Source organism: Apis laboriosa, unplaced genomic scaffold, assembly GCF_014066325.1.
Source record: "Apis laboriosa isolate Shangri-la unplaced genomic scaffold, ASM1406632v1 scaffold68_cov148, whole genome shotgun sequence".
NCBI lineage: Eukaryota > Metazoa > Arthropoda > Insecta > Hymenoptera > Apidae > Apis > Apis laboriosa.
In genome coordinates, this window is record NW_025224135.1 from 1,231,905 (window position 1) to 1,257,497 (window position 25,593).

Consider the following 25,593-nt stretch of genomic DNA (forward strand, 5'->3'; position numbering starts at 1 on the left):
CCGATTGCGAGTACTGATGGTGACGTCACACTCAATTCATGCGTGCTTCACTAGCTATAACCTGGATTATCATATTGACCAATCACGTTTGGCGTTTATCCTATTTGAACCAATCGCATGTCGATTTTACTCTTGTCACACGTACTATTGTACAACCATGATTGCATCGTTTTAACGACAATGATTATGTTTCTCTTGGAAACATCAGTCTTACAATAATGTACAAATATTAGATAAAATTCAATAGAAATAAAAGAAAATTTTAATATAAAATATCTAATAAGATTTTCAAGTTTTATTACAAATTTAATATTACATTTTGCATTTGATTATTTATATTATTATATTGATATAAAAAGTTATGGAATTTGATTGACATAATAATTAACAACAAAATCTCAAATTAAAAAAATAAATTAAAAATTAAGTTATATTATAAATATTAGTTAATATTTATTAATAGTAGTTATTAAACGAAATAATAATTTTCAAAATACAATTATAACTTGAACTTAGCTGCTGATCAAAAAAAAAAAAAATAACGGATCAAAATGATTAGTTTTGGAACATATACTATTCTCAATTTTTTGTTCTTTAAAAAAATAGTTAATTTTACAAATTCTTGTTTAATGATAATCTCAAGTAATTTTGTGCTTTTATTATATTTCAATTATTAAATAATAGAATCAACAAATTTAAAAAAAAATATATTAACTAAATATTTATAATATTCTATTAATTAATTTGAAAATTCAATATTATGCAATAAATATTTAAATAAATTTAATAAATATTAAAAAATAAATTATTTATTATTTATTTAAAGTAAAATATTAATTTTTTTTAATATATATTTATAATTAAGTAAAAAACAAGGTAAAATAACAATAATTTTTTTTTTAATATATTTTATTTGTTTATTTAATATATAAAGTTAAAATTGCTATTTAAAGCAAAATTCTAACTATATAATTATAACCATTTAAAATTATATTTACGATATTATAATATTTTTATAAAAATATTTTTCTTTATATTGCATCTTGTTATGCTTTTAAAGTTTATTTTTATAATTTTATTGTTTTATATATATTTTAACTATAAATTTTATGATTTAAATTTACATTAAATTATATATTTTAAATATTGAAATTTAAAGATTTTTGTTTATGTTAATAAAAATATTTTTTTAAGCATGAGAATATAGAAAAGTGGGAAAAAGAGACAAAAAAGCAAAAGAATAAAATACAAATGACAAAACAAGAATGAAAAGAAAAAAAAGAAAGAAAATTTCTTTAATTTTGATCAATTATATTTTGAATAATTTATAAATATTTTTTTTAAAAACCATATTTAGTCAAGTTTTTTCAATATTATAAACTATTATAATTTCATATGTATATATTATAAGTAATTTTTATTTTATTTTATAATTATTAATATTATTTTGAATATTTCATGAACATGTATTTTTTCATATAAATGAAATATTATTATAATTGAAAATATTAAATATATTAATATTTAATTTATATTTCTAATATAATAAATGTAGAAAATTCTAATATTTAATGTAATAATAATTCTAACACTTAACTTAATAATAAGATTATTACTTATTTTATATCTTATTTTATTTTTAAATTGAAAACTTATATGTAGATGTTAAATTAATAGAAGTTAAATTACTTTTTCATTAAGAATAAAAATTAAATTAATTATTTTAATATTTCTGCTATAGAGTTTTGAAATAATAATTTATTTCATATTTATTTTAAATGATAAATTTAAGAATAATTTCATTGAGTTCTATAGATTTCTATAAATTTTTATAGCAATAATGAAATTATATATAAGGAATATAATATTAAATCTACTCTGCATATATAAAATATTTTAAATGTTAACATTGTATTTATATAGGTACTTGGAAATTATTTTACTGTATCAATATAACATTAATATATGTTTGAATATATAAATATATTATATTTTAAGTACAGTAAATATCTTTTTTTCTTTTTGTATTTACATTTCAATCAAATTTTTATTGTATATCAATGTTGTAAATAAATATATTTTAAAATAGTTCATAAAAACTTTTCATTATATGAACTTTTAATTTATGTATATGATTACAAATATTTTCAATATAAAATTAATATTTTTATAATACATAATTGTATTATAAAGCTATATAAATGTACTTCATTTATAAATTAAAAATAATTTTCAATGTTTATTCCAATAATTTATTTTATATTTGTTCAAATAAAATAGAAGAATTGCATAATAATTAAAGTTTTCAATGGATAAAATAATGTGATTTATGAATATAAGGCACTTAGCATTTATATACTTATATAATTTCAATATATTTTACATATACATATTATAAGTAAACATAAAACTACAGTATATGTAATATTATTTAATTTAATGAAAAAGTTTATAAAGTATAAAGTCAATTACATATAATACATATAATAAATACTTTATAGAAATTATGATCTTTATAGTAACATTGAAAGATGAAATAAATACATTGAATATTTTGTTATGAATATTGCAAACACAGATAAAAATATTTAATTTAAAAATAATAAGTTTTTATGATTTTATATATAATATTAAATTAATATTTAATGATTTTTTCTATTTTTAATATTTTCATAAAGTATTTTCATAAATATGTATTGAATATCTTTTACTTAAATTTTTTTTTTTAATTATAAAATTATTTTATATTATATAAAGTTTCTTTCTTTTCTTTCTTTTCTTTCAGTATCTTTAAAATATCTTTAAAGACATTCATAACATATCTTTAAAACATTAAAAATTAAAAAAATTAATGCGTATGTATTCAATTGAATAAAATGAAAAATATTACGTAATCATAATAAATCACATTATTCTTGACTTTAAAATTATAAAAAATGTTGAACTATTGAACTTTTAAACATTTATATTATTTTTTGTTAAAAAATTTACGTTTCTAATTATTCAAAATAGTAACAAATTTCAGTTCTTTAACAACAATATTAATTAGATTATTAACAAAATGTAAAATATAAAAAAATACATTTTATAGTTAAAAAAAATTGTAATTATTTTTACCTTTTGCTAATAAGAGTATAGGTATTTTTGATTTATTTGCTAAAAATAATCTTTTAAAAGCAATAAAAAGAGATAAGTAACAATATCAGTAGATATTATTATAGATCAAAGAATCTCTATCAGAGACATCTATTTTGTAAAATAGTATTTTCTATCTGCAAAGTGTTGCATCTAATTGAACAAGCCATGGCAGCAATAATTTGATTTTTCTTCTGTAGTTTGGATCTTTGGCAATAGGATTATGTTCTAAATATACAGTCTGTAATTTCTTATTAAGAGCTAAATTCTCTATAGTTATCCATTCCTCAATTTCATTGTTGTTTATCTAAAAAAATAAATACTATATATCAAAAAATATCTAAGTGAATATATATATATATATATATATATATATATATAATTTTGTATATTTTTACCCAAAACTCTTCTAAATCTTCAAGATGTTCAATATTTTCAATTTTTTTTATTTTATTATTTGCTAAATCAAAGGTTGTTAATTTTGAACAATTTGATAATCCTTCAATACATGATATACCATTTTCAGATAAATATATTTGGTCTAAATTTTTCAATTCTTCTAAATTTTCTATTTTTGTAATACGATTACTTTGAAGACTTAATAATTGAAGATTTTGTAAACATCCCATGTTTTTAATTTTTGTTATTTTATTTTTACCAAGAAATAAATTTGTTAGATTTTCAAGTCCTTCAAGATTAATTATTTCTCTTATTTTATTATCACCCAATTCAAGAGTTACAAGATTTTTTAAATGTGATAAATTTTCAATACATTGAATCTTATTTGATGATAGAAACAATTTTTGTAAATTCAATAAATTCTCCAATCCTTCTATTTTTTTGATACGATTGAAAGATAAATCTAAAAGTCTGAAAATATATAATAATTTTATATTACAATTCATATATTAATATATAATATATTAATATTATAAAAATATAAAATATTTTCATCAAGATATTGCTTATTATATATAATTATTTTTTATTTTGTTTATATAAAAATGTAACATACTCCAAATTTACAAGAACATCCAAGTTTTCTATAATAACAATCTGATTATCTCTTAACTCTAACTCAACCAAAGTTGTAAGTGTATCAAGATTTTCAATTTTCTTTATCAGATTCCATGTAAAACATAATCTACGTATTTTCCTCAATGGTTCTAAATTTTCTAATTTTGTTAATCTTGAATGATTGAAATCTAATTCCTAAAACATAATTACATAATTATTTATATAAAAAGCATATTATAAATTATAAATTATTATTAATAAAGTTAATGAAAAAAAATATTAAAAACGAACTTCACTATCAGGATCTATGATAAGAATCTTTTCTGTTTCCTCATTCTCTTCATTTTCATTTTCACCTTCAATTTCAGCTGAACCTTCACTTTTATTATCCTCTAAAACGTGAATATGTTTTTATAAATCTATATCAACATCTGAATTTTTTTATATTTAATTATTGTGTTATAATAAACAAATATTTTTACAAACAATTACCATTATTTGCCATTATATCAAAATATAATTAATAATAATTTCAATAATGGAATTAATATATTCAGTTTAAAATTGCGTAATAAATTGTAATTAATTATACTGCCTTATAAAGATTTAGCATTAAATATAAAATACTACTGTAGTATTGGTTCGAATAATTTCAAATGATAGTAACTATACTGTAGTGAGTTCCATCTCAAAATGTGAATATAAACTATTATATCGTAAAAATGACAATTACACCGTATATGTTAAAATCGTATATGTAAAAGTTTGTTCTTAATTTTTACATTTTTTACAATAAAATAAATATTTACAGAAAAATTATTTTTAAATTCATATATTTAAGTAGAATTAAAAGTTTAATTCTAAGTTTAATAATAAAAAATGAATATAAAGCTATATTATTTAATAAACGATTCTTTTGTTTTTATATTTTTTCGCTGTTTTGAAAACACTAGTTTTATATTATTTTATTATAGAAATATTTTTAATGAACGATAAGAAATTTTTATAAAACTTAATGAAAACGACTATTAAATATAGATTTCACGGTATTGATTTAGAAATATTAAGATCAATTCACATATATTTTTAAAAATATATTAAAAAATTCAATAAATTATACAAAAATATTTTTGTCATTACTAATTATTTTCATATTTAATAATATCTCATTTAAATTAATTATAAAAGAAGATAAATGTAATTTATAAAATTTTTACTTGAATTCTAGAAGAAATCTAGGGATTAAATTAATGATATATTAAATTTGATGGTAATATTTTTATTTCAATATTTAAGATTTATCAAAATAGAGAAATTAATGTTTATTTAAATAATAATATTAATTATTATATTTATATAAAGAATTATATTTATATAAAATGTAATAAAATTAAAAGTTTGCTAAAAAGATATTAGGAAAATTATATGTTCATATTTTAATGATGTGTATTCCCTTTTATATATCATTACCGCGTCCGTGACTTTGATCTGTAGCTAGTCTAGTGAAGATGGCCGAAAACAATGGCAGTGATTATTGAGCTAACTTTGCATTCTCCTAGTAATTGTCAACAAAGAAGTTATCTTTAATTAAAAAGTAACTGAAGCATCTAACATAGTTACACGTGAGTATGATTTCTATTATGATTGTCGTTGTTGTTCAAAATTTTAACCTTCTCATTTAATATAATGGTCATTTAACGCTATAAGAAATAGTAATTGAACTTTTCATCTTTTCTTACTGTCATCTTGTCTAACATCGAAGAAAACTATTCGAACATTTTTTAGCATATTCGAAATATACTTTTCTAAAAATTTTCTGTAGATATTTAAGCATTTCTACGAACATTATATTCTTTAAATGTTTTTAAATTTCTACGATGTTTTAATGATTATTATCAAAATTATTTCATAAAATTTTAAGTTAATTTTTTTTAAAAACTTATCATTCTTTTTAATTTAATCTTTTTTATGTATCCTTTAAAAAATATAATATATATTTATCATATATCATTCATATAACATCAGTAATAATTTTAAATGATATTATATATATATATATATATATATATATATATATATATATATATATATGATTATTATTAATTATTTTAATCTTTATGATTAAAGCTTTACTTTATTATAAAATTATTTTCGTAAAAAATAATTTATTTTTCAGCTATTATTTTCGTTTAATTTCTCAAAATTTTTACATTTGAGCATATAATATAAATAATAGAAAATTACTAAAAATTAAAAAATATAAATTTGAAATTTAAAAAATTAAAAAAAATAGATATAATTCAAACTTGAAATTAAAGCATAAATTGATTTATATAATATTTATGATAGAATTGCAATTGTTAAATAATAAAATTATTAATAAAGTTTAATTAATAAAATTAATTAAATATTTATTATTAATATTTATTATTATATTCACAATTATCTATGTAATCAATGATTGTTTAATAATAATTTATTAAATAAATAATTTATTTTATATTATTATATTAAATAATATTAATTTTCATAAAAAATAAAGATCTTTTATAACTTTAAAAGTTATATAATAAAATGATATATTATTTTATATTAAATATTATTATATATATTTATATACATTTATATTGAATATATTATATATATTTATATATTATATAATATACATTATATATTTATTATTGATTATATATTTTATATATTTTTTGTTAAATCATATATAAATAATGATAGATAAATTATTATTATTTTTTTAGATATATATTATGGCAACTGCTATTCAAAAGAATGGCATGAAACCTTTAACAAATACATCAATAAATCATGTAGAAGATGTAAAGAATTTGAATGATACTGATATATGTAAAGAAGAGAAAGATGAAAGGATATTTGATGGACAAATTCAACCTTACATGGAGCCTCATGAACAGGAACCTCGTGAATTGGATATTGTTATTAATAATGTAGTTTGCAGTTTTAGTGTTAGATGTCATTTAAATTTACGAGAAATTGCATTAAATGGATCTAATGTAGAATATAGAAGAGAAAATGGGGTATGTTTTAATTTGTTTCCTGTTTTAATAAATTAATTAATTTTTTAATAAATTATTGTAATATAATATATTTCAATTATGTGTACATATATAATATATAATTGATGATATTCTTTAGTAATTCAAAGATAGATCAAAATGATTCAAAATACATATATATATATATATTCTGATATTTAGATTTTCTCATATTTACATAATTATTTTTTCAAAATATTTCATCTAATATTTCATAATATCTAAAGTATAATAATTATAATAATTATTTATAATGGAATGAAAAAATTTAAGATGATTTAAATCTATATTCAAATCTATTATTAATACATATACTGAAAAAATAATTGTACTATATCACAATGTATTAGTATTATAGATACAATATTTACAATTATTATAAATTAGCAATTGATATATTTCGTGTAAACATGTTAATCATATTAAAAATATTATTTAATATTTAATTTTTATTATTTTCTTTGCTTATGAAAAATTTAGCTTAAATGAATTTGGAATACAAATATAATAAAAAAAAATTCATATAAGCACATGTCTAATTAATTTCTAAATTAAGTTAGTTAAGTTTATTTACATTTTTAAAGAAATTTATTGTTTTCATTTTTAATTTTTAATTGCTCCAAAAGTTAGATTATCTTTATTATAAGTATAAATACTTCTTATCATTATTGAACTTATAAAAAAAAAAAACATGAATATCTATAATAAACAATATAATAATCAATATATTTATTATTGTATTTATATTAATTTTTCTATTCATAACAAAATATTTAAAAGTACAAATTCTTTTGATTCTATAATTTTTCAAATGTTATAGAAAAGCAATCAATAATTCTTTAATTCAATTTTAAATTTGATATATTTATTTTGCATTTTAAAAATATATGAATTTTTATAATTAAAGAAAGAAATTTTTTTAATAAACAGAATTATATTTGTAAACAATATTTTTAAAATATGTATGTTATAGATGATAACTATGAAATTAAGAAGACCTTATACTACTGCTTCTATATGGTCTTCTGGTAAAGTAACATGTACTGGTGCAACAAGTGAAGTTCAAGCAAAAATTGCAGCTCGCCGTTTTGCTCGTTCGCTTCAGAAGCTTGGATTTAAAGTACGATTTAATAATTATAGAGTAGTCAATGTATTGGGTACATGTTGCATGCCATTTGCAATCAAAATAACATCATTTTCATCATGTCATAAAGAAAATGCAGAGTGAGTATACTTACAAGCTCTTTTTTATTTATTTATAAGAATATATTTAAAAATATATAATAATTATATATATTATTTAGATAGATGTTAAAAATTATTTATAGATATATAAAATATCCTAAAAATGTTGAAACATCTATAATTCCTAAAGTAATTTTAAACAACATTTTTCCTCACAAAGACTTTTGTTATGGCTTTATTAACAAATTATCAACAAGTTATTAACAAAAAACATTGACTAATCATTGAGTACTTAATTAAGTCGCCACAATAGCGTTGGCTATGATTGAGCATAAATAAATTAAATTAAGCAACATATGTCGAAAAAAGTTGAATATTATAATTTTTTCTTATGATATAATTCGATATAATTTTTTAATAAAAATAATAAAATAAAAAATAATAAAAATAAAAAATATTTATATTCATATTTGTATATTATGTCTCATATTCTACAATATATATTGCTTAAATTTGTTCATATTTATTTGCATATAGCCAATATTATTGTCACAGTTTGACTAGATATGTATTCTATAATTAGCCAATGTTTTTTGTTAATAATTTGTAACAAAGTTGTAACTTTTTATAAAGGAAGTTATTACTTGAAATTACTTCAGGAACCTCCAAATTATAGATTATTTTCAATATTTTTAAAATATTCTGTATATATATATATTTATGTATAAAAGAAATAAATAAATAAATAAATATAAAATAAATAAAGATATATATATTTAAAATAATACATAATATATATATATATATATGTAATAATATATAATTATATATTTAAAATATGTATATATCATATTATGTATTACTTAATATTTAATTAATATTTAATATTTAAAAATATTTATATAACATTATTCATCATTTATTTTGTTTAGTTATGAACCAGAACTTCATCCTGGTGTTACATATAAGTTAAAAGAACCAAAAGCTACATTGAAAATATTTTCTACTGGGAGTGTTACTGTAACAGGTTTGTATTAGTATTGAATTACAATTTATATTAATTATATTTTAATAATTTTAATTATGAAAATATTCATATATATAAATGTATTTTTATTGCTTTTATTTTCAATTTTAATTCCTCTATTTATTGAGTAAATTGAAATGAATATTATAGCTCCCAATGTTGCTGCTGTTCAAGCTGCAATTGAATATATCTATCCACTAGTCTATGAATTTCGTAAGGAAAGAACAGCAGAAGACGAACTTGCCTTAACAACGAAGAAGCGTAGGATGGGGCTAAGTAAAAGAAGTCGTGATGAGTTCCTACACGATCCAGATTATATATATGATACTATGTTTTCTGATGAGGAAGAAGAAGAAGAAGAAGAAGAAGAAGAAGAAGAAGAAGAAGAAGAAGAAGAAGATGAGGGTGAGAGTGATGCCAGTTGGGACTGAGCTATTTATTTTGTTGCTCTTTTGTTAATTGTGAAACTGTTATACTCATATTTTCTTTTTTAAGAAAAAAGGATAAAAGAAATAGATACATACTGCTTTGTGTATAAAAGTGTTATTGTAAAGAGTGAAGTGAAGCATTCAATAGTGAAAAGACAATGTGCAAGTGTTAGAGACAAATATGCACATACAAGTGCTTTAATCATGGTTATACTAATATTGAATCAATTGAACTGAATTTCATTATCAAAACAATATCATCATAATTTACTTTCATTAATGATATGTATACGTACATAGATTCGTTCATATATATATATATATATATATATATATATATATATATTTATACATGCATGTATCTATGTACATATAAATGTTAGACATAGTAATGTATACATATTCATTGTGTTTAACAAACAACATCTCAACATTTCGAGTTCAAGTTCAACGTTTTTCATCTTTTTTTTTTTTCATTTCTTTTTAATAGAATTTATTATATTTAAATAAGAACAATTTTAAAAAGGACTTATTTGTGTAACCATGCTCCTTTATAATTTAAATAGTAGCACGATTCGCGTTTAAGTTTCTCATTATGTAATGATAGATTATGTACTGAAAAATTTTGATAGTGATGAAAAGCGTGTATGCATATTTTTGCTGTCTTTTGTTTCATTTCTTTCTTCTTATAGATATAATCTATTTTCGCTTAATTAACATACTGTGCCAAAGATAGATGTTCAAAATTTGAGGTAAAGTGATCAAGGATATAAAAAACTAAAAATTTTGTTTAATTATTACAATTAATTTTTGCATTACATATTATAATAGACATGAAGATATTTTTAAATGATTTTTTTATAGTAAATAACAAAAAAATTTATTTAATTTTATTTCATTTAAAAAAAACTTATTTTTTGTTGAAAAGTTAAAAAATGAAATATTGAGAAAAATTTTATATTTATCATTTGCTTTTCTTTTAAATGACTGTTTTTGATAGTAATAATAAAGAATACTATTTAAAATAATTATCTTTAGCTGTTAATTACATAGGCTTTGATTGCAGATGTTTTAATATTTGGCTTCATTATTTATATCATTGTACAGATTAGTTCCAAAATTGAATTTTAGTTTAATATAAATTCAGTCAGTTAAATCTCTCGTTTTTGTTATTTCAAAATATAAAAAATGAAGCATAAATCATATCAATGAAATGATTTATTTTATTTGTTGACGATTGCTTAAAAATTTAAAAAATAGGATAGTATATGTTTTTAATTTTTAATACTAATTATCAACATGTAAAAGATTTTTACTCATTTATTTATTTATCACTTGCAGTATCCTCATGACGATAAGTGCATTTGAATTATATATTATCATTGTCACTTGTTAGTCTGAATTAATCAATATTGTATATCGTAGTTTGAGAAATAATAAATGATATTTGTTTCATAAAATATTCAATATAAATATTTTAAATACGAGATGCTTGACTGACATAAACCTATTTTTGAATTCTGTTTGATAATAAAAATTATAAATATATAAAATACAAAATTTTATACAAATATTGTATTTTAAGATTAACAGAAACTTTTTCTAACTATTTTTCAATTATTTAAAAATATTAGCTAAACTAATATTATTTAAAAATATTACCTAAAATAAGATATAGTGTACATAAATCAAATTATGATATGCTAAATATATCAATATGCAATTAATTGCATATTCTTCGAATACAAAACGCCTATTTTATATTTGTTATTAATTATATACATGCATTTTTAATGATTCTTTTTCATTACATATATGTAAATGAAAAAGAATATTGGTAATATTATAATAAAAATTAATCTGTACCTCGTGCCATACAAGATTATTTGTTATAAAATTTCATTGAATTTTTATAATTCATTATGATTTATTAATTGTATAACTGCGAAACAAATTTTTTTACAAAAATGCTATAGTCACTGCCCTTAGTATATTTGATGCAAAAAATAAAAATTCAAATTTAATCAAATATATATGACATTAAACAACGAAGCATCTTAATTTTATATTATCTACAAAATGCAATATAAATAAAATTTTTTCTTTAGAAATGACAATAATGTCAGAACTATTACTAATATTTTCAATTTTATTAAATTTAAAGTATATATAAATATTTTTTTTTTCTAATAGAATTTAAAAATATATGATAAATATATATAAAACACTATATATTCATATTTGCTATCATTTTCAAATAAAATATTATTGATTTTAAATTTTAAATAAAAATTATTCATAAAATTGTCATAAGCATTCATTTAGCATTTATAAATATAATACATAAATTCCGTTTTGTTAAAAAATTATACAATTTTTTTATTTCTATTTAAAGTTCTTCATGTATGTTAACTAATTTTAAATGATTTTTTTTAAGTTTAAAATATAAAATATATACATTGAAATTTTCGATGTAAGTGAAAATAAATTTATAACATTTTTTCTATCTTAAATAATGTAATACCATCTTTAATGTGATTGTTAGATGTGTTTTTTTTTTATGTGAAATAAATTTTTTTATTTATGAAACTATGCAAACAATGCAGTTTATAAATTTAAAATTTTTCAATATTAGAAATATTATTCAATATTTAAAATATTTCTTTTTTAATTGAATAATTTAAATATGTGTTTCTGGCATTGTTCCATAAATTTTAAAATTGGAATTTAAAGAAATTATTTAAGAAAATTCAACAATATAATACTTTTTTTAATTCAGTATTTATATAAAAAAAAAAAATAATTTAATAATATTTCATGTTTATATAATCACAACGCACATAATGAATTTTTCTTATATTTTACAGCATTTTTGAAACTAAAAGTAACATTTATTGCAGAATTATTTTTTAAAATATCATTAATGTATTATTGTATGCATGAAGTACAGAAATATTTATTATTTATATGAAATAAAAGCTATATAATTATGATTAGGAATTGTGTTTTTTTTTTAATAGTAAATCTTATTTGAAATATTAAAAATAAACAAAAGTATTTCTTTAAATATTTTCTTTTAATTATAATTGGTGATATTTTATTTTCTTTTGAATACAATTTAATGTTGTAAAAAAAAAAAAAATATTACTATTATTATTATTATTTTTTCAAAGCATTTTTTGGTATATATTTTGGAAAATTTGAAAAAACAAGTTTATTAATAAAGTTGTATTCAAATTGAACTTAATGTCAACATGGAACTGCAGTGATATCATTAGTATTAATTTAAATTAATTTCAAAATAAATTATTGTATTACAATTGAATGCATGACTGCCAGTCATAGACTATAATTATATAAATGCTATTTCATAGTTTAATTTGAATAAACATAACTATTTCAATGATTTTTTCAAATTCATGACAATAAAATATTAATTGTTATTGTTTATTGCTATAATATTGTATGTTTATAATAAATTCCTTTGATAATAATTTATAATAATAATTTATCTACTATCTTTATAATGAAATATTAGACTTTTCAAAGTAGTTCATGCACCATAAGTATTGGATATAATTGCTATAAATGTTTTTATTTCTGAAAACATTATATTTTAAATTTTTAAAAATTATCTTATGTTGCACGTACTATCTAATTTGAACAAATTAACTATAATTAACTTATTATAATTACTGCAATAGAAAAACAAAATTTTATTATTAAAAATGTGCACTTTTACCAAATTTGCTAAATTCCGTGTTTATTATTTTTAAATAGAATTTCACATTCCAGGCCACCCAATACTATCATTTTCTAGTCGGAGAATATATGTATGCCAAAGACAGTCCATAAAAGCATATTACAATTTAAAATAGTATAGATAACATGAATACATTGCTCAAGATTGATTACATTTAACTATACTATTCATAGTAAAATGCTTATTATTAATGGAAATATATAACAATTTTCCATAATATTTGCAAATGAAATATTATTTTATATATTATTACAAAAAAAAAGAATTTATTGAAAATTTTGGTAGAGGTGAACATTCTCTGTCAATTCTTTTATGTACTTTATAATCACAACATTCATTAATATTTTGATAAAATATAATTTTTTAGCATATTATTTTATTAATAACTAATTTAATATGCATATAAATTAGACATATGAGCACATATCTAGTTATTCCACCGATTTTTAAAAATAGTTAATTTGCAGCTTAATGTAAAGATTTTTAGATGATATAAATATTATGATATTAAATAAAATTTTATAGATTCAAATAATTAATTAAAAACTAGAGATAATTTATAACATATTATAGAATTAATATTAATAGAAGTTCTAAGTTCTTGATGTTATCATATAAATATTTCTTCTTATATTTAAATTATTATTAACATCATGACTACAACATAGTTATATTAGTTTATAATGGGGAAAAAAATGTAGAAAAATGTATTATATGACATTATATTAATTGAATACATACATTATATGCAGTAATATATATAGTAAATCTTTCAATCTTTTAATTCAATATAATTTTTTTATTCATTCATTATATAATATGATTGAACTTTTAAGCAATATAGATAGTTATTATTAAAAAATATTATTAATCATATATATATATATATTTTTTGAAAATTAATCTGTAGCAAAGAAATATATTACTCAATTTCAATTTAAATTATTTTTTTTTATAAAGTTTTTAAAATTTTTTATTATTTTGTTTGAAGATAATTTATGTATCAATATGATATATTATTAATTTTTTATTAAATTATCAATAGTATTAATGATAATATAGTAACACACACACACATACATACACACACATATATATATTATTTTCAAGTATAATACAAAAAGTAATATTGCATGAATGGCCTTTTCTAGAAGCAATGTGTATTTAGAATACGTTCAATAGATATTATAAATTTTGAATTTAAGAGATGTTCACACTCATTGAATTCTCAAAGAAACTTATTGATTATGATTAAATGATTTTTTATTTATTTAAACGTAAATAATTTTTAATTTATTGCAATGTTTATATTAAATATTAATGTATGAAACGAATAAAATAAATATAAACGAAAAATATAAAAAAATAATAAAAAACTGTATAATTTATAAAATATAATTTATAAAATATAAGAACAAGCCATTCATTATTAATTTATATGTAATTTTTCATTAGGCATATATGTATTAAAGACTGTTAAATGAACTGTAAATGAAAATTTTTATGTAAATGAAGAAATAAAACATAACGATTAATTTAAATTGACTTATTTCATGTACATACTTGGCTTCATAAGTATAAATTTTATAAATAAAAATATAATTTATTTATAATTGGAAATATCTTTATATTACAAAAATATTTTGAATATAAAAAATAAATTTCAAAAATATTATAAACATTTTTATATTCATATTTAATATTATAATTAATTCTGAAATATACTAAGAAATTCATTTATTGTTGGATAATAATGTAAAGCTATACTCATAGCATCCTGTTAAAAAAAATGTTATTGTTTTTAAAATAACTTTTTATCTAAGATATATAATTAAATATTAAAAATTATTGTATTTATTAATATTTATTATATTATATATTATTATTTTGAAAGTTTTATCATAAATTATATACAATAATTATATTTTATTACTAACCTCTTTTGTGCTAATATTTAATCCAGTTTTGCTCAATGTACATTTATAAGGTAAAACTGAATAATGATTACTAATATTTAAAAGGCAATTTATATTGCATTCTTCTAAATCTTCCATCATATCCATTGGAATATCTTTTAGAAAATATTTATTTTTGTGATTTTTAAATGGCTGAAAAATATAAATTTATTAAAAAATATATTATTAAATGCATACAGTTTTTTTATTTTTAATTATAATGATTTTATAGAAAAATATTTTGAATATAATATTTTTATATTATCGATTATAATTAATTAATTGATAATCTTTCAATATAATTATTTTAATACAAAAATTTCTAAAAATTAAATTAATGAAAACAATTTTATTTAACAAATATTTAGTTTTAATTTATAATACATAAAATATCATAAAAAATTTTTTCTAAACAATTGAATAAGTAAATATTTGCATTTCAATTTTTAATTACTTTTAAACGAAAATTTTAATATTTAATTATATATTTTAATTATATTTTTTTATAACTGATATAACTGAAATGGAATATTTACATACCTCATCATACCATAATGCTTCAACAATTTCTTGAGCATAAATAGATATTGTATAAATTTTTTTCTTGAATAACTTTTGTAATTTAGGAGTTTTTAATTGCAAACTTCTATCGCGATATCTATGAATAAATGTTGAAATTAAAAAATTATTTATAAATATAAAAAAAATAATAAGATATATACCTTAATAATAATTTACATATTTTTGATAAAATCGCAAGATGTTTTGTAACAAAAGCTCCATAAATTACTGCAGAAGGAGCTAATGTAAAAAATAATATAGTACTTTGATTTTCCAATATACAAAGCTAAATATTTTCAATAAAAAAATTAGACAATTGTATTATTAATATTTCACATATAATAATGTTTTCATTTAATAATAACTTATTATTATTATATTTAATTATTTATTCATATTCAATTATATGATTATTTATTCATATTTACCTACCTCTTCATAAAATGATAATGCTTCTGAAAGTAATAAAATATTATATGAATGTATATTTAAGCCAGATACAATAAGCTCTTCAGAGATTTTTGTAAGAATAGGAATTACTTCTTCTAAATTATCCATTGTACTTTGTCCTAAAAATGGTGCAGGTGTTTTATGGTAGCATTCTTTAAATCCTTGACTAATAAACTACAAAAAATATTTTAAAGACTGTTTTAAAGATGTTTTTAGATTTAATTCTATTATTTTATTAATAATTATATTATTTTTTTATTAATATTAACTTTAATATTAATCTACTTTCAATAAAAATAATTCATGTAAAATAATTGAGTTATTGATATAAAAAATTATAAAAATTAAAATAAATAATAAAATAATTTTTTTAACATACCAAATTTGTTATCAATATTTTTAATGTTTTGATAATTTCACATTTTATTATTAAAGATGATTCATAAAACATATTTTGTACATGCACTAGTATTTTTTCTTGTAAATCTAAAAATATTTTATTTTTATAATATATGTTTTTATTATTTTATTATTTTATATATATATATATATATAAATATTAAGGGATTATATACACATTAAAAAAAAATTAAAAAAATATGAGATCTTTTTAAATTATATTCCTTTAACATATAAATTTATTTTATTTATTTTAAAATAAAAAAGATTCTCTAAATTAATATGGTTACTAATAATTCTTTTAGATATATGTAATATTAAAAAAAAATATATATATGAATATATATATTTTCACACAATAATAATCATAAATATTCAATTACAAATTATTTTTAAAAGTGTTCTTTTTTTATTTATATTATTTTTTATTATATAATAGTTTGCATAGAATCCCTTAATAAATACATTTATTGAAAATATACCACTGATAGATAGAGAAGTCATCCATTGTAATAACATTAGTAATTTTGATTGATATTCGCCTGTATTAAAATACAAATATTCACTAAGAAAATGATTGACAACAGGTATATCTTGTTGCATATATCGTGAAAATTCTATAGTCATATCAAGTAACTTATTAATTTCTTCCATAGAAAATTTTTCATTTTCTAACATAAATGCTGAAATGAAAAACATTAAACATTTTTCTAAAAAGATATTACATATGTTTAAAAATAGATGTAATACACATTATTTGAAATATACCTCTTATTAAAGTATTATAAAGATTATAAGAAAATCTACTTTGATACTGGAAATTACTAAATGTAAGAAGATGGTATCCAGCAGTATTACTTAAAAGAGATATAGCATTACATGGTAATTCTACACTTAATTGTAATTTTCCCAATTCTTCTATGCTGAAATATTTTAGAAAAAAAAAAGTATAAATCAATAAACATTTATAATGATAAAATTTATTTATATACCTAGAAATGTCGAAAATAGATTTTTTATTCTTCTTTTGAAAAATACTAGAACCAATTTGAAAGTATCCTACAGATGGTAATAGAGATGTCATAGTTTTCTTTGTTTTCTTAGACTGTCAAAATTAAAAAAACTGTAAATTTTATTTTTAAGTAAATTTTATAATTATTATACTTACTTCAAATGTATTCCAATTAAAATATTCCAAATGTAAGTCTTGTGTTTGTTGAATTTCTAAACGAGTTTTAGCATCTTGAAACATTAATCGTAAAACTTCAGGTATTGGTTTCCATACACTTTCTGTATTTATAGATTGAATTTTTTCAGGAACTAATTCAGGTTTGTAAGATTTAAATAATCTAAAATAAATTTTAAACAAATTAAAACGTTAAATTTTTAAAATAAGAAATTTGAAATCATAATTACTTACGACAATAAAACAATAATATGTTTTTGTGGTCTTGAATATTTCTGATGGAGAGTTAATAATCTAGATATATTTCTACGCGTTACATCTTCTGGTTTTGTCAATACATAAATGATACGTGCTATCTGTCTTTCCTATGATAATAGTAAAAAAATATTCAATAATATATAACTATATTATTATTACTATATTATATATATAGTTATAATAATATAGTATATATTTATAATATAGTTATATATATATTATAATTATTATCAAAATTTCTAATTAGAAAATATAATTATATATATTATAATTTTTTTATATGAATTATAATATAAACAAAAAATACATTTACCAATTTTTCTTTTTTTAATATTATATAAAAAAAAACATCATAATATATATTTATAACTTTTTTATCTATTAATTGATGATCCAATATACCTATAAAACATATTTTAATTTTAATCTCAAATATTCTATCTATTTTATTATATATTATATTTTAATATTAAAAATTAATATTAGTAATATTACCAATTATCCATTGCATAATAATGATGGATACAGAAAGAGGAAGTTTATTTATAGATGATAAGCACCAAGAAATAATGGATTTAACTGCATGTTCAGATATTTTATATTGAGGAATTAAACATTTTGCTAAAGATACCAATTTAGTAGCACCTATTAAATATATTTCTTACTTTATATTTTTTATAAAATGTAATTATTTACTTTTTATAATACATGAAATATACTAACTTAGATCTGTATTTATAATAATATTTACTAACAAATCAATATCTTCATCCATCAAACCTTTAGATGCAGCATAATTTTGTAATGTACCGAGAGATTCTTCAAATGCAGGATAATCTTTTTTCTTTACTAAAGAAATGTAATAGAAAACAAATAAAATATAATTATTAAAAAATGTATGACTGAAAAAGTTTTATTATTTATTATTTGAAAAATAAATATAAAATAAGTATCATTAGTAACATACTTTTTAAAACATTTAAAAATTTAACTACAATATTTCTTTCTTCATCAATTGACATTTTTGTATATCGTATAATAATTATTATTATATATTATGTTTATTATTTCTTAGTTAAATCATTCTTATCACATTTACTAATCAAATTATTATTTCTTTTAAAAATAAAATAAGTGAAATAAAATGCCATAACCTATTAATATAACAATAATATTAGAATTACTGGAAATAATCTTCTGATTTTAATGATCTTGATATATATTATAGAAATCAATATTTTAAATAACTTTTTTCTATGTAACGCTTGCTTTTAATTATCAAAATATTTATAAAAAATAATTATTATATTGAATTTTATTTCATTGCTTATATATATATATATATATATATATATATATGAATCTATAACAACATATTAACATGCGATCACTATATATATCTATCTCTATAAAGATACTTAATACTTATAAAGATGCAGAACTTAGAAATTGTATGAAATTCAATATTAACAACATTTTTTACAAGTCAAGAAGAATGCATGTATTAAAAAGAGTTATTTAAAATGTTAATTTTAATAAAGTTATTAAAATCAATATTAAGGATTTTAGAAAAATTTTTAAGTTAGCATTATAATTTATTTTAAATATTTTTAACTTATTTTTATATATCAACATACTATATTTTTCATACTAATTTATTTAATTTTATTTAAATAAAAATTTTAATATATCTTGTATTTTTTTTTAATTTATCTTATTTTTTAAAAATTCTAAACTATCATTACACATATACATATATATGTATTATATATTTATAATATATATTTAATATATTAATATATTATATATATAATATATTTACATAATTACATAAATATATATTTATTTTCTGAATCATTGTCAGGGCAACGCATCATAATGGCTGCCATCGAAATATTTTCGAGTTCTATTGATTATAAATATAAAAGTAAAATATGTTCTTTAAGCTTTTTCATTGTATTATTACTCATAATTTTATCATTGATTACACCATTTTTTATTATTTATAATACAGGAGGTATATTTTTTGACATTTTATTTTGTGTATATTACAAATATTATGATTGTTATATATTTTTATTATTTTATTGCTCAGTTAATTATTATAATTTTTAGGTTTCTTATTGAAGAATCGTGTACTCATGGAAAAACCTGATGTGTTTTTTAATTATAAATATTTATTATTAGCAAATAAAGATTTTAACACAAATCCTATAATCTGTTCAAGTTTTAAAATGTACAAGGATAATAAAATTGAAGATAATTGTACATTAATAAAGGTTTTATCTTTATATTATTATAATGTATATGTAAAAATTTTATAGTGCAAATTATTGTACTAATATCTATTCAATTTTTTTTTGTATATATTTTTTTATTAATCTTTTGAGATTTTAGGTTCGAGAAATAGATACAAATATTGATGGTAAAAACGATATTTTAAAATTTGAGGCTCATTTTTATACAAATAAACCTATAAAGTCTCTTAAACTTTTACTTTTCTTTAATTTTCAATTAAAGGTAAAAATTTGATTATTTTTATTTTATTATTTACAAGTAATGACATATTAATTTGTTATAGCAATTGTTTGATGCAACAATAGAATCTATTGCATTCTTTACTCATGTATTAAATGAAGAAGTTCAAAAAATACAGTTTTATGGAGATTTGGTATTGCAACAAAAAGGTCTTCTTACTAGTGAAGGCTTATATGAAGTATATAATCATAGTTTGGAAATTGCTGATTATTCTTTGAATGAAGTACTTATGCAAAATTTTAACAAAAAATGTTAGTAGCATTTTTCGGTATAATTTTTTGTAGTTAAAAAATATAATAAAAAAATAAAATTTATTTCAGTTACAGCTAAAATAAATAATAAATATATAAGTGAACAAATAGGTAATGTAAATGAAAATATAATAGTCATTCAAGGAGAATTATTTTATAGAGAACATTTAATTTATTATCAGCCTAATATTTTGGAAGAATTAAAATGGATATGGGTGCAGTATTTTTCTACTTTTCTTGTTTTTGCTTATGTAGCAAGACATATTTTAATTTTTTTATTTTCAAATCGATATTTGAATTGTTATATAATAATACCATGGAAAAATAAATAATATGTATAGTAAATAATTATTATTTAAATAATTATTTAAATTATTTTTTTTTATCTTCTTTTTTATTGGATTTATAATTTTTTTTCGTAAATTGTAAATAGTTATTTAATTTAATTGTTAATGTAAAAGATATTAAAAATATTAAAAGTTAAAATATTAGAAATTTTCACAATATTTTTAATGTTATTTTTAATGTTATATTGTATATTATCTAAATTTTATATTTACAAATAAGTTTTTTAATTTATGCGATTTTTATTATATATTAAATTTATTATTTTATTATATTATAATATTATTATATTATAATATTATTTATATTAAATTTAATATGTAATATAATATTAAATTCCTATGTAATATAATATTTAAATACTAATATCGAATATCATAAATTGGATTATATAATATTAAATTGTTTATTTATATATAGAACTATATTTTTATGAATTCGTAAAAATAATAATTATATATAATTATAATAGAAAGAAAACAAAAAATTAATAAGAAATATTATATATATATATTTATAATATTTTCATTATATTACGATTATAAAATATAAATAATTATAATTGATTCTCTAATAATCGTTAATCGGAAAATCGTTATAGGAAAATCAATTCTCTTTTATTATATTAATAACTTATTGTAATAAATAACATTTATTTTTGTATTTTCTAATAGATTTAGATTAGTTGATAATAAGTTGATAAGTTGATATTTTTTTATATAAATTTCATTTTTAATGTTTATATTTAATAATATATAAATAAAATTAACAATTGTTCTTTTTCTAAATTGTTATTTAAAAATTCGCATAATTTTAGAATTATATACAAATATAAATAATTTTAAGTTACGTAATATTTATTTTGAATATTATTTAAATAAATTAATTTTGAATTATTTTTTTATATAATATAAAAAAAGATAGAATATTTTATTATTTAAAATAAATTTATTATATTTTTACTATTTGTATATCTTAATTTCTAATATTTTATTTTGATTAATATAAAAGGAAGTGATTGATTTAATTATCAATTATCAACTATAAATAAATTTTTTTTGCCATTATTATTAATGAAATGATATAATGACTATTTTATAGAATTTTTTAAATCGATTTTATCTTTTTAAAATTTTTTAATTATATATAACTTCAATTTTTGAAAAATTTTAATTATAAATACATAGTTTTTTTCTTAGAGATTTGACAATTTATGATCAAAAATTATTGTCAATCTTAGCCAAGATCTTTAAAAAACGCATCAAATTGTTTATGCAAAACAGAATAGAAAAATTTATTTTCGCGGAATATAAATAAGAAAACTCTGACTTCGAAGAAATTTGAAAGAGTCTTGTGATTGGTGGAACTAACAACCCTTCTGAACTACGCGCCCGGCCAGTTCAATGAGGGTGGAGACTGCGCCGTGTTCCGTTCCATTCTTCGTTTATCATATTCTTGACACGCGATTTTTTTGTAAATTATTTATACCACAAATGTTTTAGTGGCCATTTAAAATGATTCGCAAACAATCGAGTATGTCAGAAAGAAATAAACCCTGATCAAAAGGAGAACAGGGTGAGTGTGTAGTGAAGAAGTGTTGTTAGTAGAGACTATTACGGATGCTGCCACGATATGTTTACCGAACCTTGCACCAAATCTTTCATATTTTTATTTCATATGGCAAACATTTTTGCTTTTCATATCATATTTTATTACATTTTAAGAACGTTCCTTTCATCAAGAAATATATTTTTGTAATTTCAAAAAAAATTTCTTTTTCTTTTTTAAGAAAAGACAAGTAATATGATGTTTTATAATGATTATAATGAATCGTATACAATGTTGTTTTTAAGTTATTATAGAAAAGTTGTGATTTTAAAGTGAAAACGAATTTGTATTATAATAGCATAGAATGTATATAATGATTTATTAATTTTTATTATAATATTATTATGATAATTTTAATAATTTACAATAATAATTAAACATTTATTAGTTTATTTTTTTATCATATTTATAAATTATGAATTATTATAATTTGCCATATGGTAATAAACAATAAAATTCTAATATTATATTATTATTATTATTATATATTTTAATTTTAATAAAAAAGATAATATTCGTAAAATTTGTAAAAATATTAATATTCATATTTAATAAACGAGTTTTATTTATCTTTTGCGATAAAAATATTTTTTAAATTTTTGTTAATTTCAATTGATAAGGATTATAATAAAAATTGAATTTTAATGTTTAATTACTATTATTTTAATAGTCATAATTACCATTTATGTTGTTATAAAATAATGATTAAGATAATTATTTAATCATGATTATAATTGCAAAAATTATTGTAATAAATTAAAAATTTATAATTAGTGTGTCAATACTGCAAAAATCATGTCCACAAGATCGAAAGAGAAAGTGGTGGCTGCTTTCCGAAAATTTTTTCGATCTTCAGAGAAGATTTCGGAACAAGATGGAGCAAGTAGTTCGACGAGTTCACCATCGAGAAGACTTTTAAGTCGGCATCGTCCGGATGCAGTCACTCCCACTGATGGTGCATTGTCGGATAATCCGGGTGTTAGCAATTCCAATCATGGCAGTTGTTTCTTCAAATCAAAAAAAACCACTAATAATTCTACGCAGGTATTTTACATTACATTTATTTATAAAACAATATAAATACAAACATCTAATATATTTCTTATATTAAAAATAAAGATTAAAACAATTTTGTCCAAGAGTAAAAGTTTTAAATATATTTATGTTTAAATTTTAAATTTACTTTACTTTTTAAATTTTAAATATGATAAATATAATAATGATAAATATATAATGATAAATGAAGACTTTTTTTTAAATATAATTTTATGATTACTTTTAGGGAACCATGGCGATGCCGGATAAAAGAGTACGTTTACGTCGTTTAATGAAGGAACTTAGTGAGATTCAAAGAATGCAGCATCGACTCGAATCGACTTTCACTGCAGAATTGGTAAATGACAATTTATTCGAATGGCATGTGAGACTACACAAGATTGATCCGGAAAGTGAACTGGCTGCAGATATGAGAGAGCTCAATATACCTTATATACTTCTCCACGTGGTATTTCCGGAGAATTTTCCGTTTGCGCCACCTTTTATGCGTGTTATTTCGCCAAGAATTGAAAAAGGATTCGTGATGGAAGGAGGTGCAATTTGTATGGAACTTCTTACACCTAGAGGCTGGGCTAGTGCATATACTATTGAAGCTGTAATCACACAATTTGCAGCTAGTATTGTTAAAGGCCAGGTGAAATGTCTTTTAAATTTTTTTTTATACTATTTTTAAATTTTCTATTTTATTCGAATTTTTATTGAATTCTCTCTCATTTAATACATTTATCTATTTGAAACATTATGTAATATTTTTTTCATTTTAATTTCAAGTATTCAATTTTTCCACATATCTCTTAATATAATTTTTAATAATGAATAATTGATAATATATTATATAATATATTAAATAATATATTAAAAAAAATTTATTTAAAATTATTTTTCAGGGTCGTGTAGCGAGAAAACCAAAAACGAACAAAGAATTTAACAGACGTTCCGCAGAAGAATCTTTCAGAAGTTTAGTAAAAACGCACGAGAAATATGGTTGGGTTACACCGCCGCTTGCAGAAGGTTGATCTACAGATCATTTGAAAAATAAAAGACTTCGTTGTATTTAAAAAAAGTATACATATATAGGTTATAAATGTGACTTTCGAGTCGGTATCATTATATTCTTTTTCCGTTTGGTAATAATAATAATATAATTATACTATAATAACATTAAATAATGCCTTTATAAATGCAATATTTGGGAAAGGAATAATGGACGATAGTAAAATATTTAAGAAATTTTTAAAATTTTTGACTTGGTTGAAATGATGAAGTTCGCTTATAAAAACTTATTTTTCAAATTTATAATGAAAATTTATTGTAAATCTATCGTGACATTTGTATGAACAAAAATCATATTATAAAGATA

At 18.2% G+C, this 25,593-nt stretch overlaps 4 protein-coding genes across 4 annotated transcripts; 2 read left to right on the plus strand and 2 right to left on the minus strand.

Annotated features, from left to right (window-relative positions):
- Positions 1–2,913: 2,913 nt before the first annotated feature.
- Positions 2,914–4,702, minus strand: LOC122718926 (protein phosphatase 1 regulatory subunit 7-like). Its single transcript, XM_043944339.1, has 5 exons — positions 4,645–4,702; positions 4,444–4,544; positions 4,151–4,347; positions 3,534–4,005; positions 2,914–3,442 (listed from the first exon to the last, which is right to left on the minus strand). The coding sequence occupies exons 1-5, from the start codon at positions 4,655–4,657 to the stop codon at positions 3,269–3,271; spliced, it is 957 nt and encodes a 318-aa protein (XP_043800274.1). The 5' UTR covers positions 4,658–4,702; the 3' UTR covers positions 2,914–3,268.
- A 951-nt stretch (positions 4,703–5,653) lies between these two features.
- On the plus strand, positions 5,654–10,690 carry LOC122718931 (TATA box-binding protein-like 1). Its single transcript, XM_043944343.1, has 5 exons — positions 5,654–5,774; positions 6,909–7,205; positions 8,197–8,447; positions 9,341–9,435; positions 9,586–10,690. The coding sequence occupies exons 2-5, from the start codon at positions 6,918–6,920 to the stop codon at positions 9,864–9,866; spliced, it is 915 nt and encodes a 304-aa protein (XP_043800278.1). The 5' UTR covers positions 5,654–5,774; positions 6,909–6,917; the 3' UTR covers positions 9,867–10,690.
- A 4,594-nt stretch (positions 10,691–15,284) lies between these two features.
- Positions 15,285–19,588, minus strand: LOC122718920 (centromere protein I-like). Its single transcript, XM_043944328.1, has 15 exons — positions 19,403–19,588; positions 19,159–19,284; positions 18,931–19,080; positions 18,749–18,837; positions 18,412–18,542; positions 18,160–18,340; positions 17,984–18,096; positions 17,760–17,914; positions 17,474–17,674; positions 16,972–17,078; positions 16,575–16,766; positions 16,304–16,428; positions 16,122–16,239; positions 15,564–15,734; positions 15,285–15,403 (listed from the first exon to the last, which is right to left on the minus strand). The coding sequence occupies exons 1-15, from the start codon at positions 19,455–19,457 to the stop codon at positions 15,335–15,337; spliced, it is 1,983 nt and encodes a 660-aa protein (XP_043800263.1). The 5' UTR covers positions 19,458–19,588; the 3' UTR covers positions 15,285–15,334.
- On the plus strand, positions 19,442–25,524 carry LOC122718934 (ubiquitin-conjugating enzyme E2Q-like protein CG4502). Its single transcript, XM_043944347.1, is given in 8 exon segments — positions 19,442–19,461; positions 20,300–20,452; positions 20,551–20,714; positions 20,833–20,955; positions 21,017–21,241; positions 23,952–24,221; positions 24,460–24,867; positions 25,121–25,524. Coding segments are annotated over 7 exon segments (1,458 nt in total). The 5' UTR covers positions 19,442–19,461; positions 20,300–20,313; the 3' UTR covers positions 25,250–25,524.
- Positions 25,525–25,593: the final 69 nt, after the last annotated feature.

Coding starts and splice junctions, on each gene's coding strand:
- LOC122718926 (XM_043944339.1), bottom strand. Junction 4,348..4,443: donor TCATAGATCCTGATAGTGAA/GTTCGTTTTTAA, acceptor ATTATGTTTTAG/GAATTAGATTTCAATCATTC. Junction 3,443..3,533: donor AAGATTTAGAAGAGTTTTGG/GTAAAAATATAC, acceptor TTATTTTTTTAG/ATAAACAACAATGAAATTGA.
- LOC122718931 (XM_043944343.1), top strand. CDS start 6,918: ATGGCAACTGCTATTCAAAAGAATGGCATGAAACCTTTAACAAATACA. Junction 8,448..9,340: donor TGTCATAAAGAAAATGCAGA/GTGAGTATACTT, acceptor TATTTTGTTTAG/TTATGAACCAGAACTTCATC. Junction 9,436..9,585: donor TGGGAGTGTTACTGTAACAG/GTTTGTATTAGT, acceptor TGAATATTATAG/CTCCCAATGTTGCTGCTGTT.
- LOC122718920 (XM_043944328.1), bottom strand. CDS start 19,457: ATGTCAATTGATGAAGAAAGAAATATTGTAGTTAAATTTTTAAATGTT. Junction 17,079..17,473: donor GACTTCTCTATCTATCAGTG/GTATATTTTCAA, acceptor AAATATTTTTAG/ATTTACAAGAAAAAATACTA. Junction 16,429..16,574: donor CATTATCATTTTATGAAGAG/GTAGGTAAATAT, acceptor GAAAATATTTAG/CTTTGTATATTGGAAAATCA.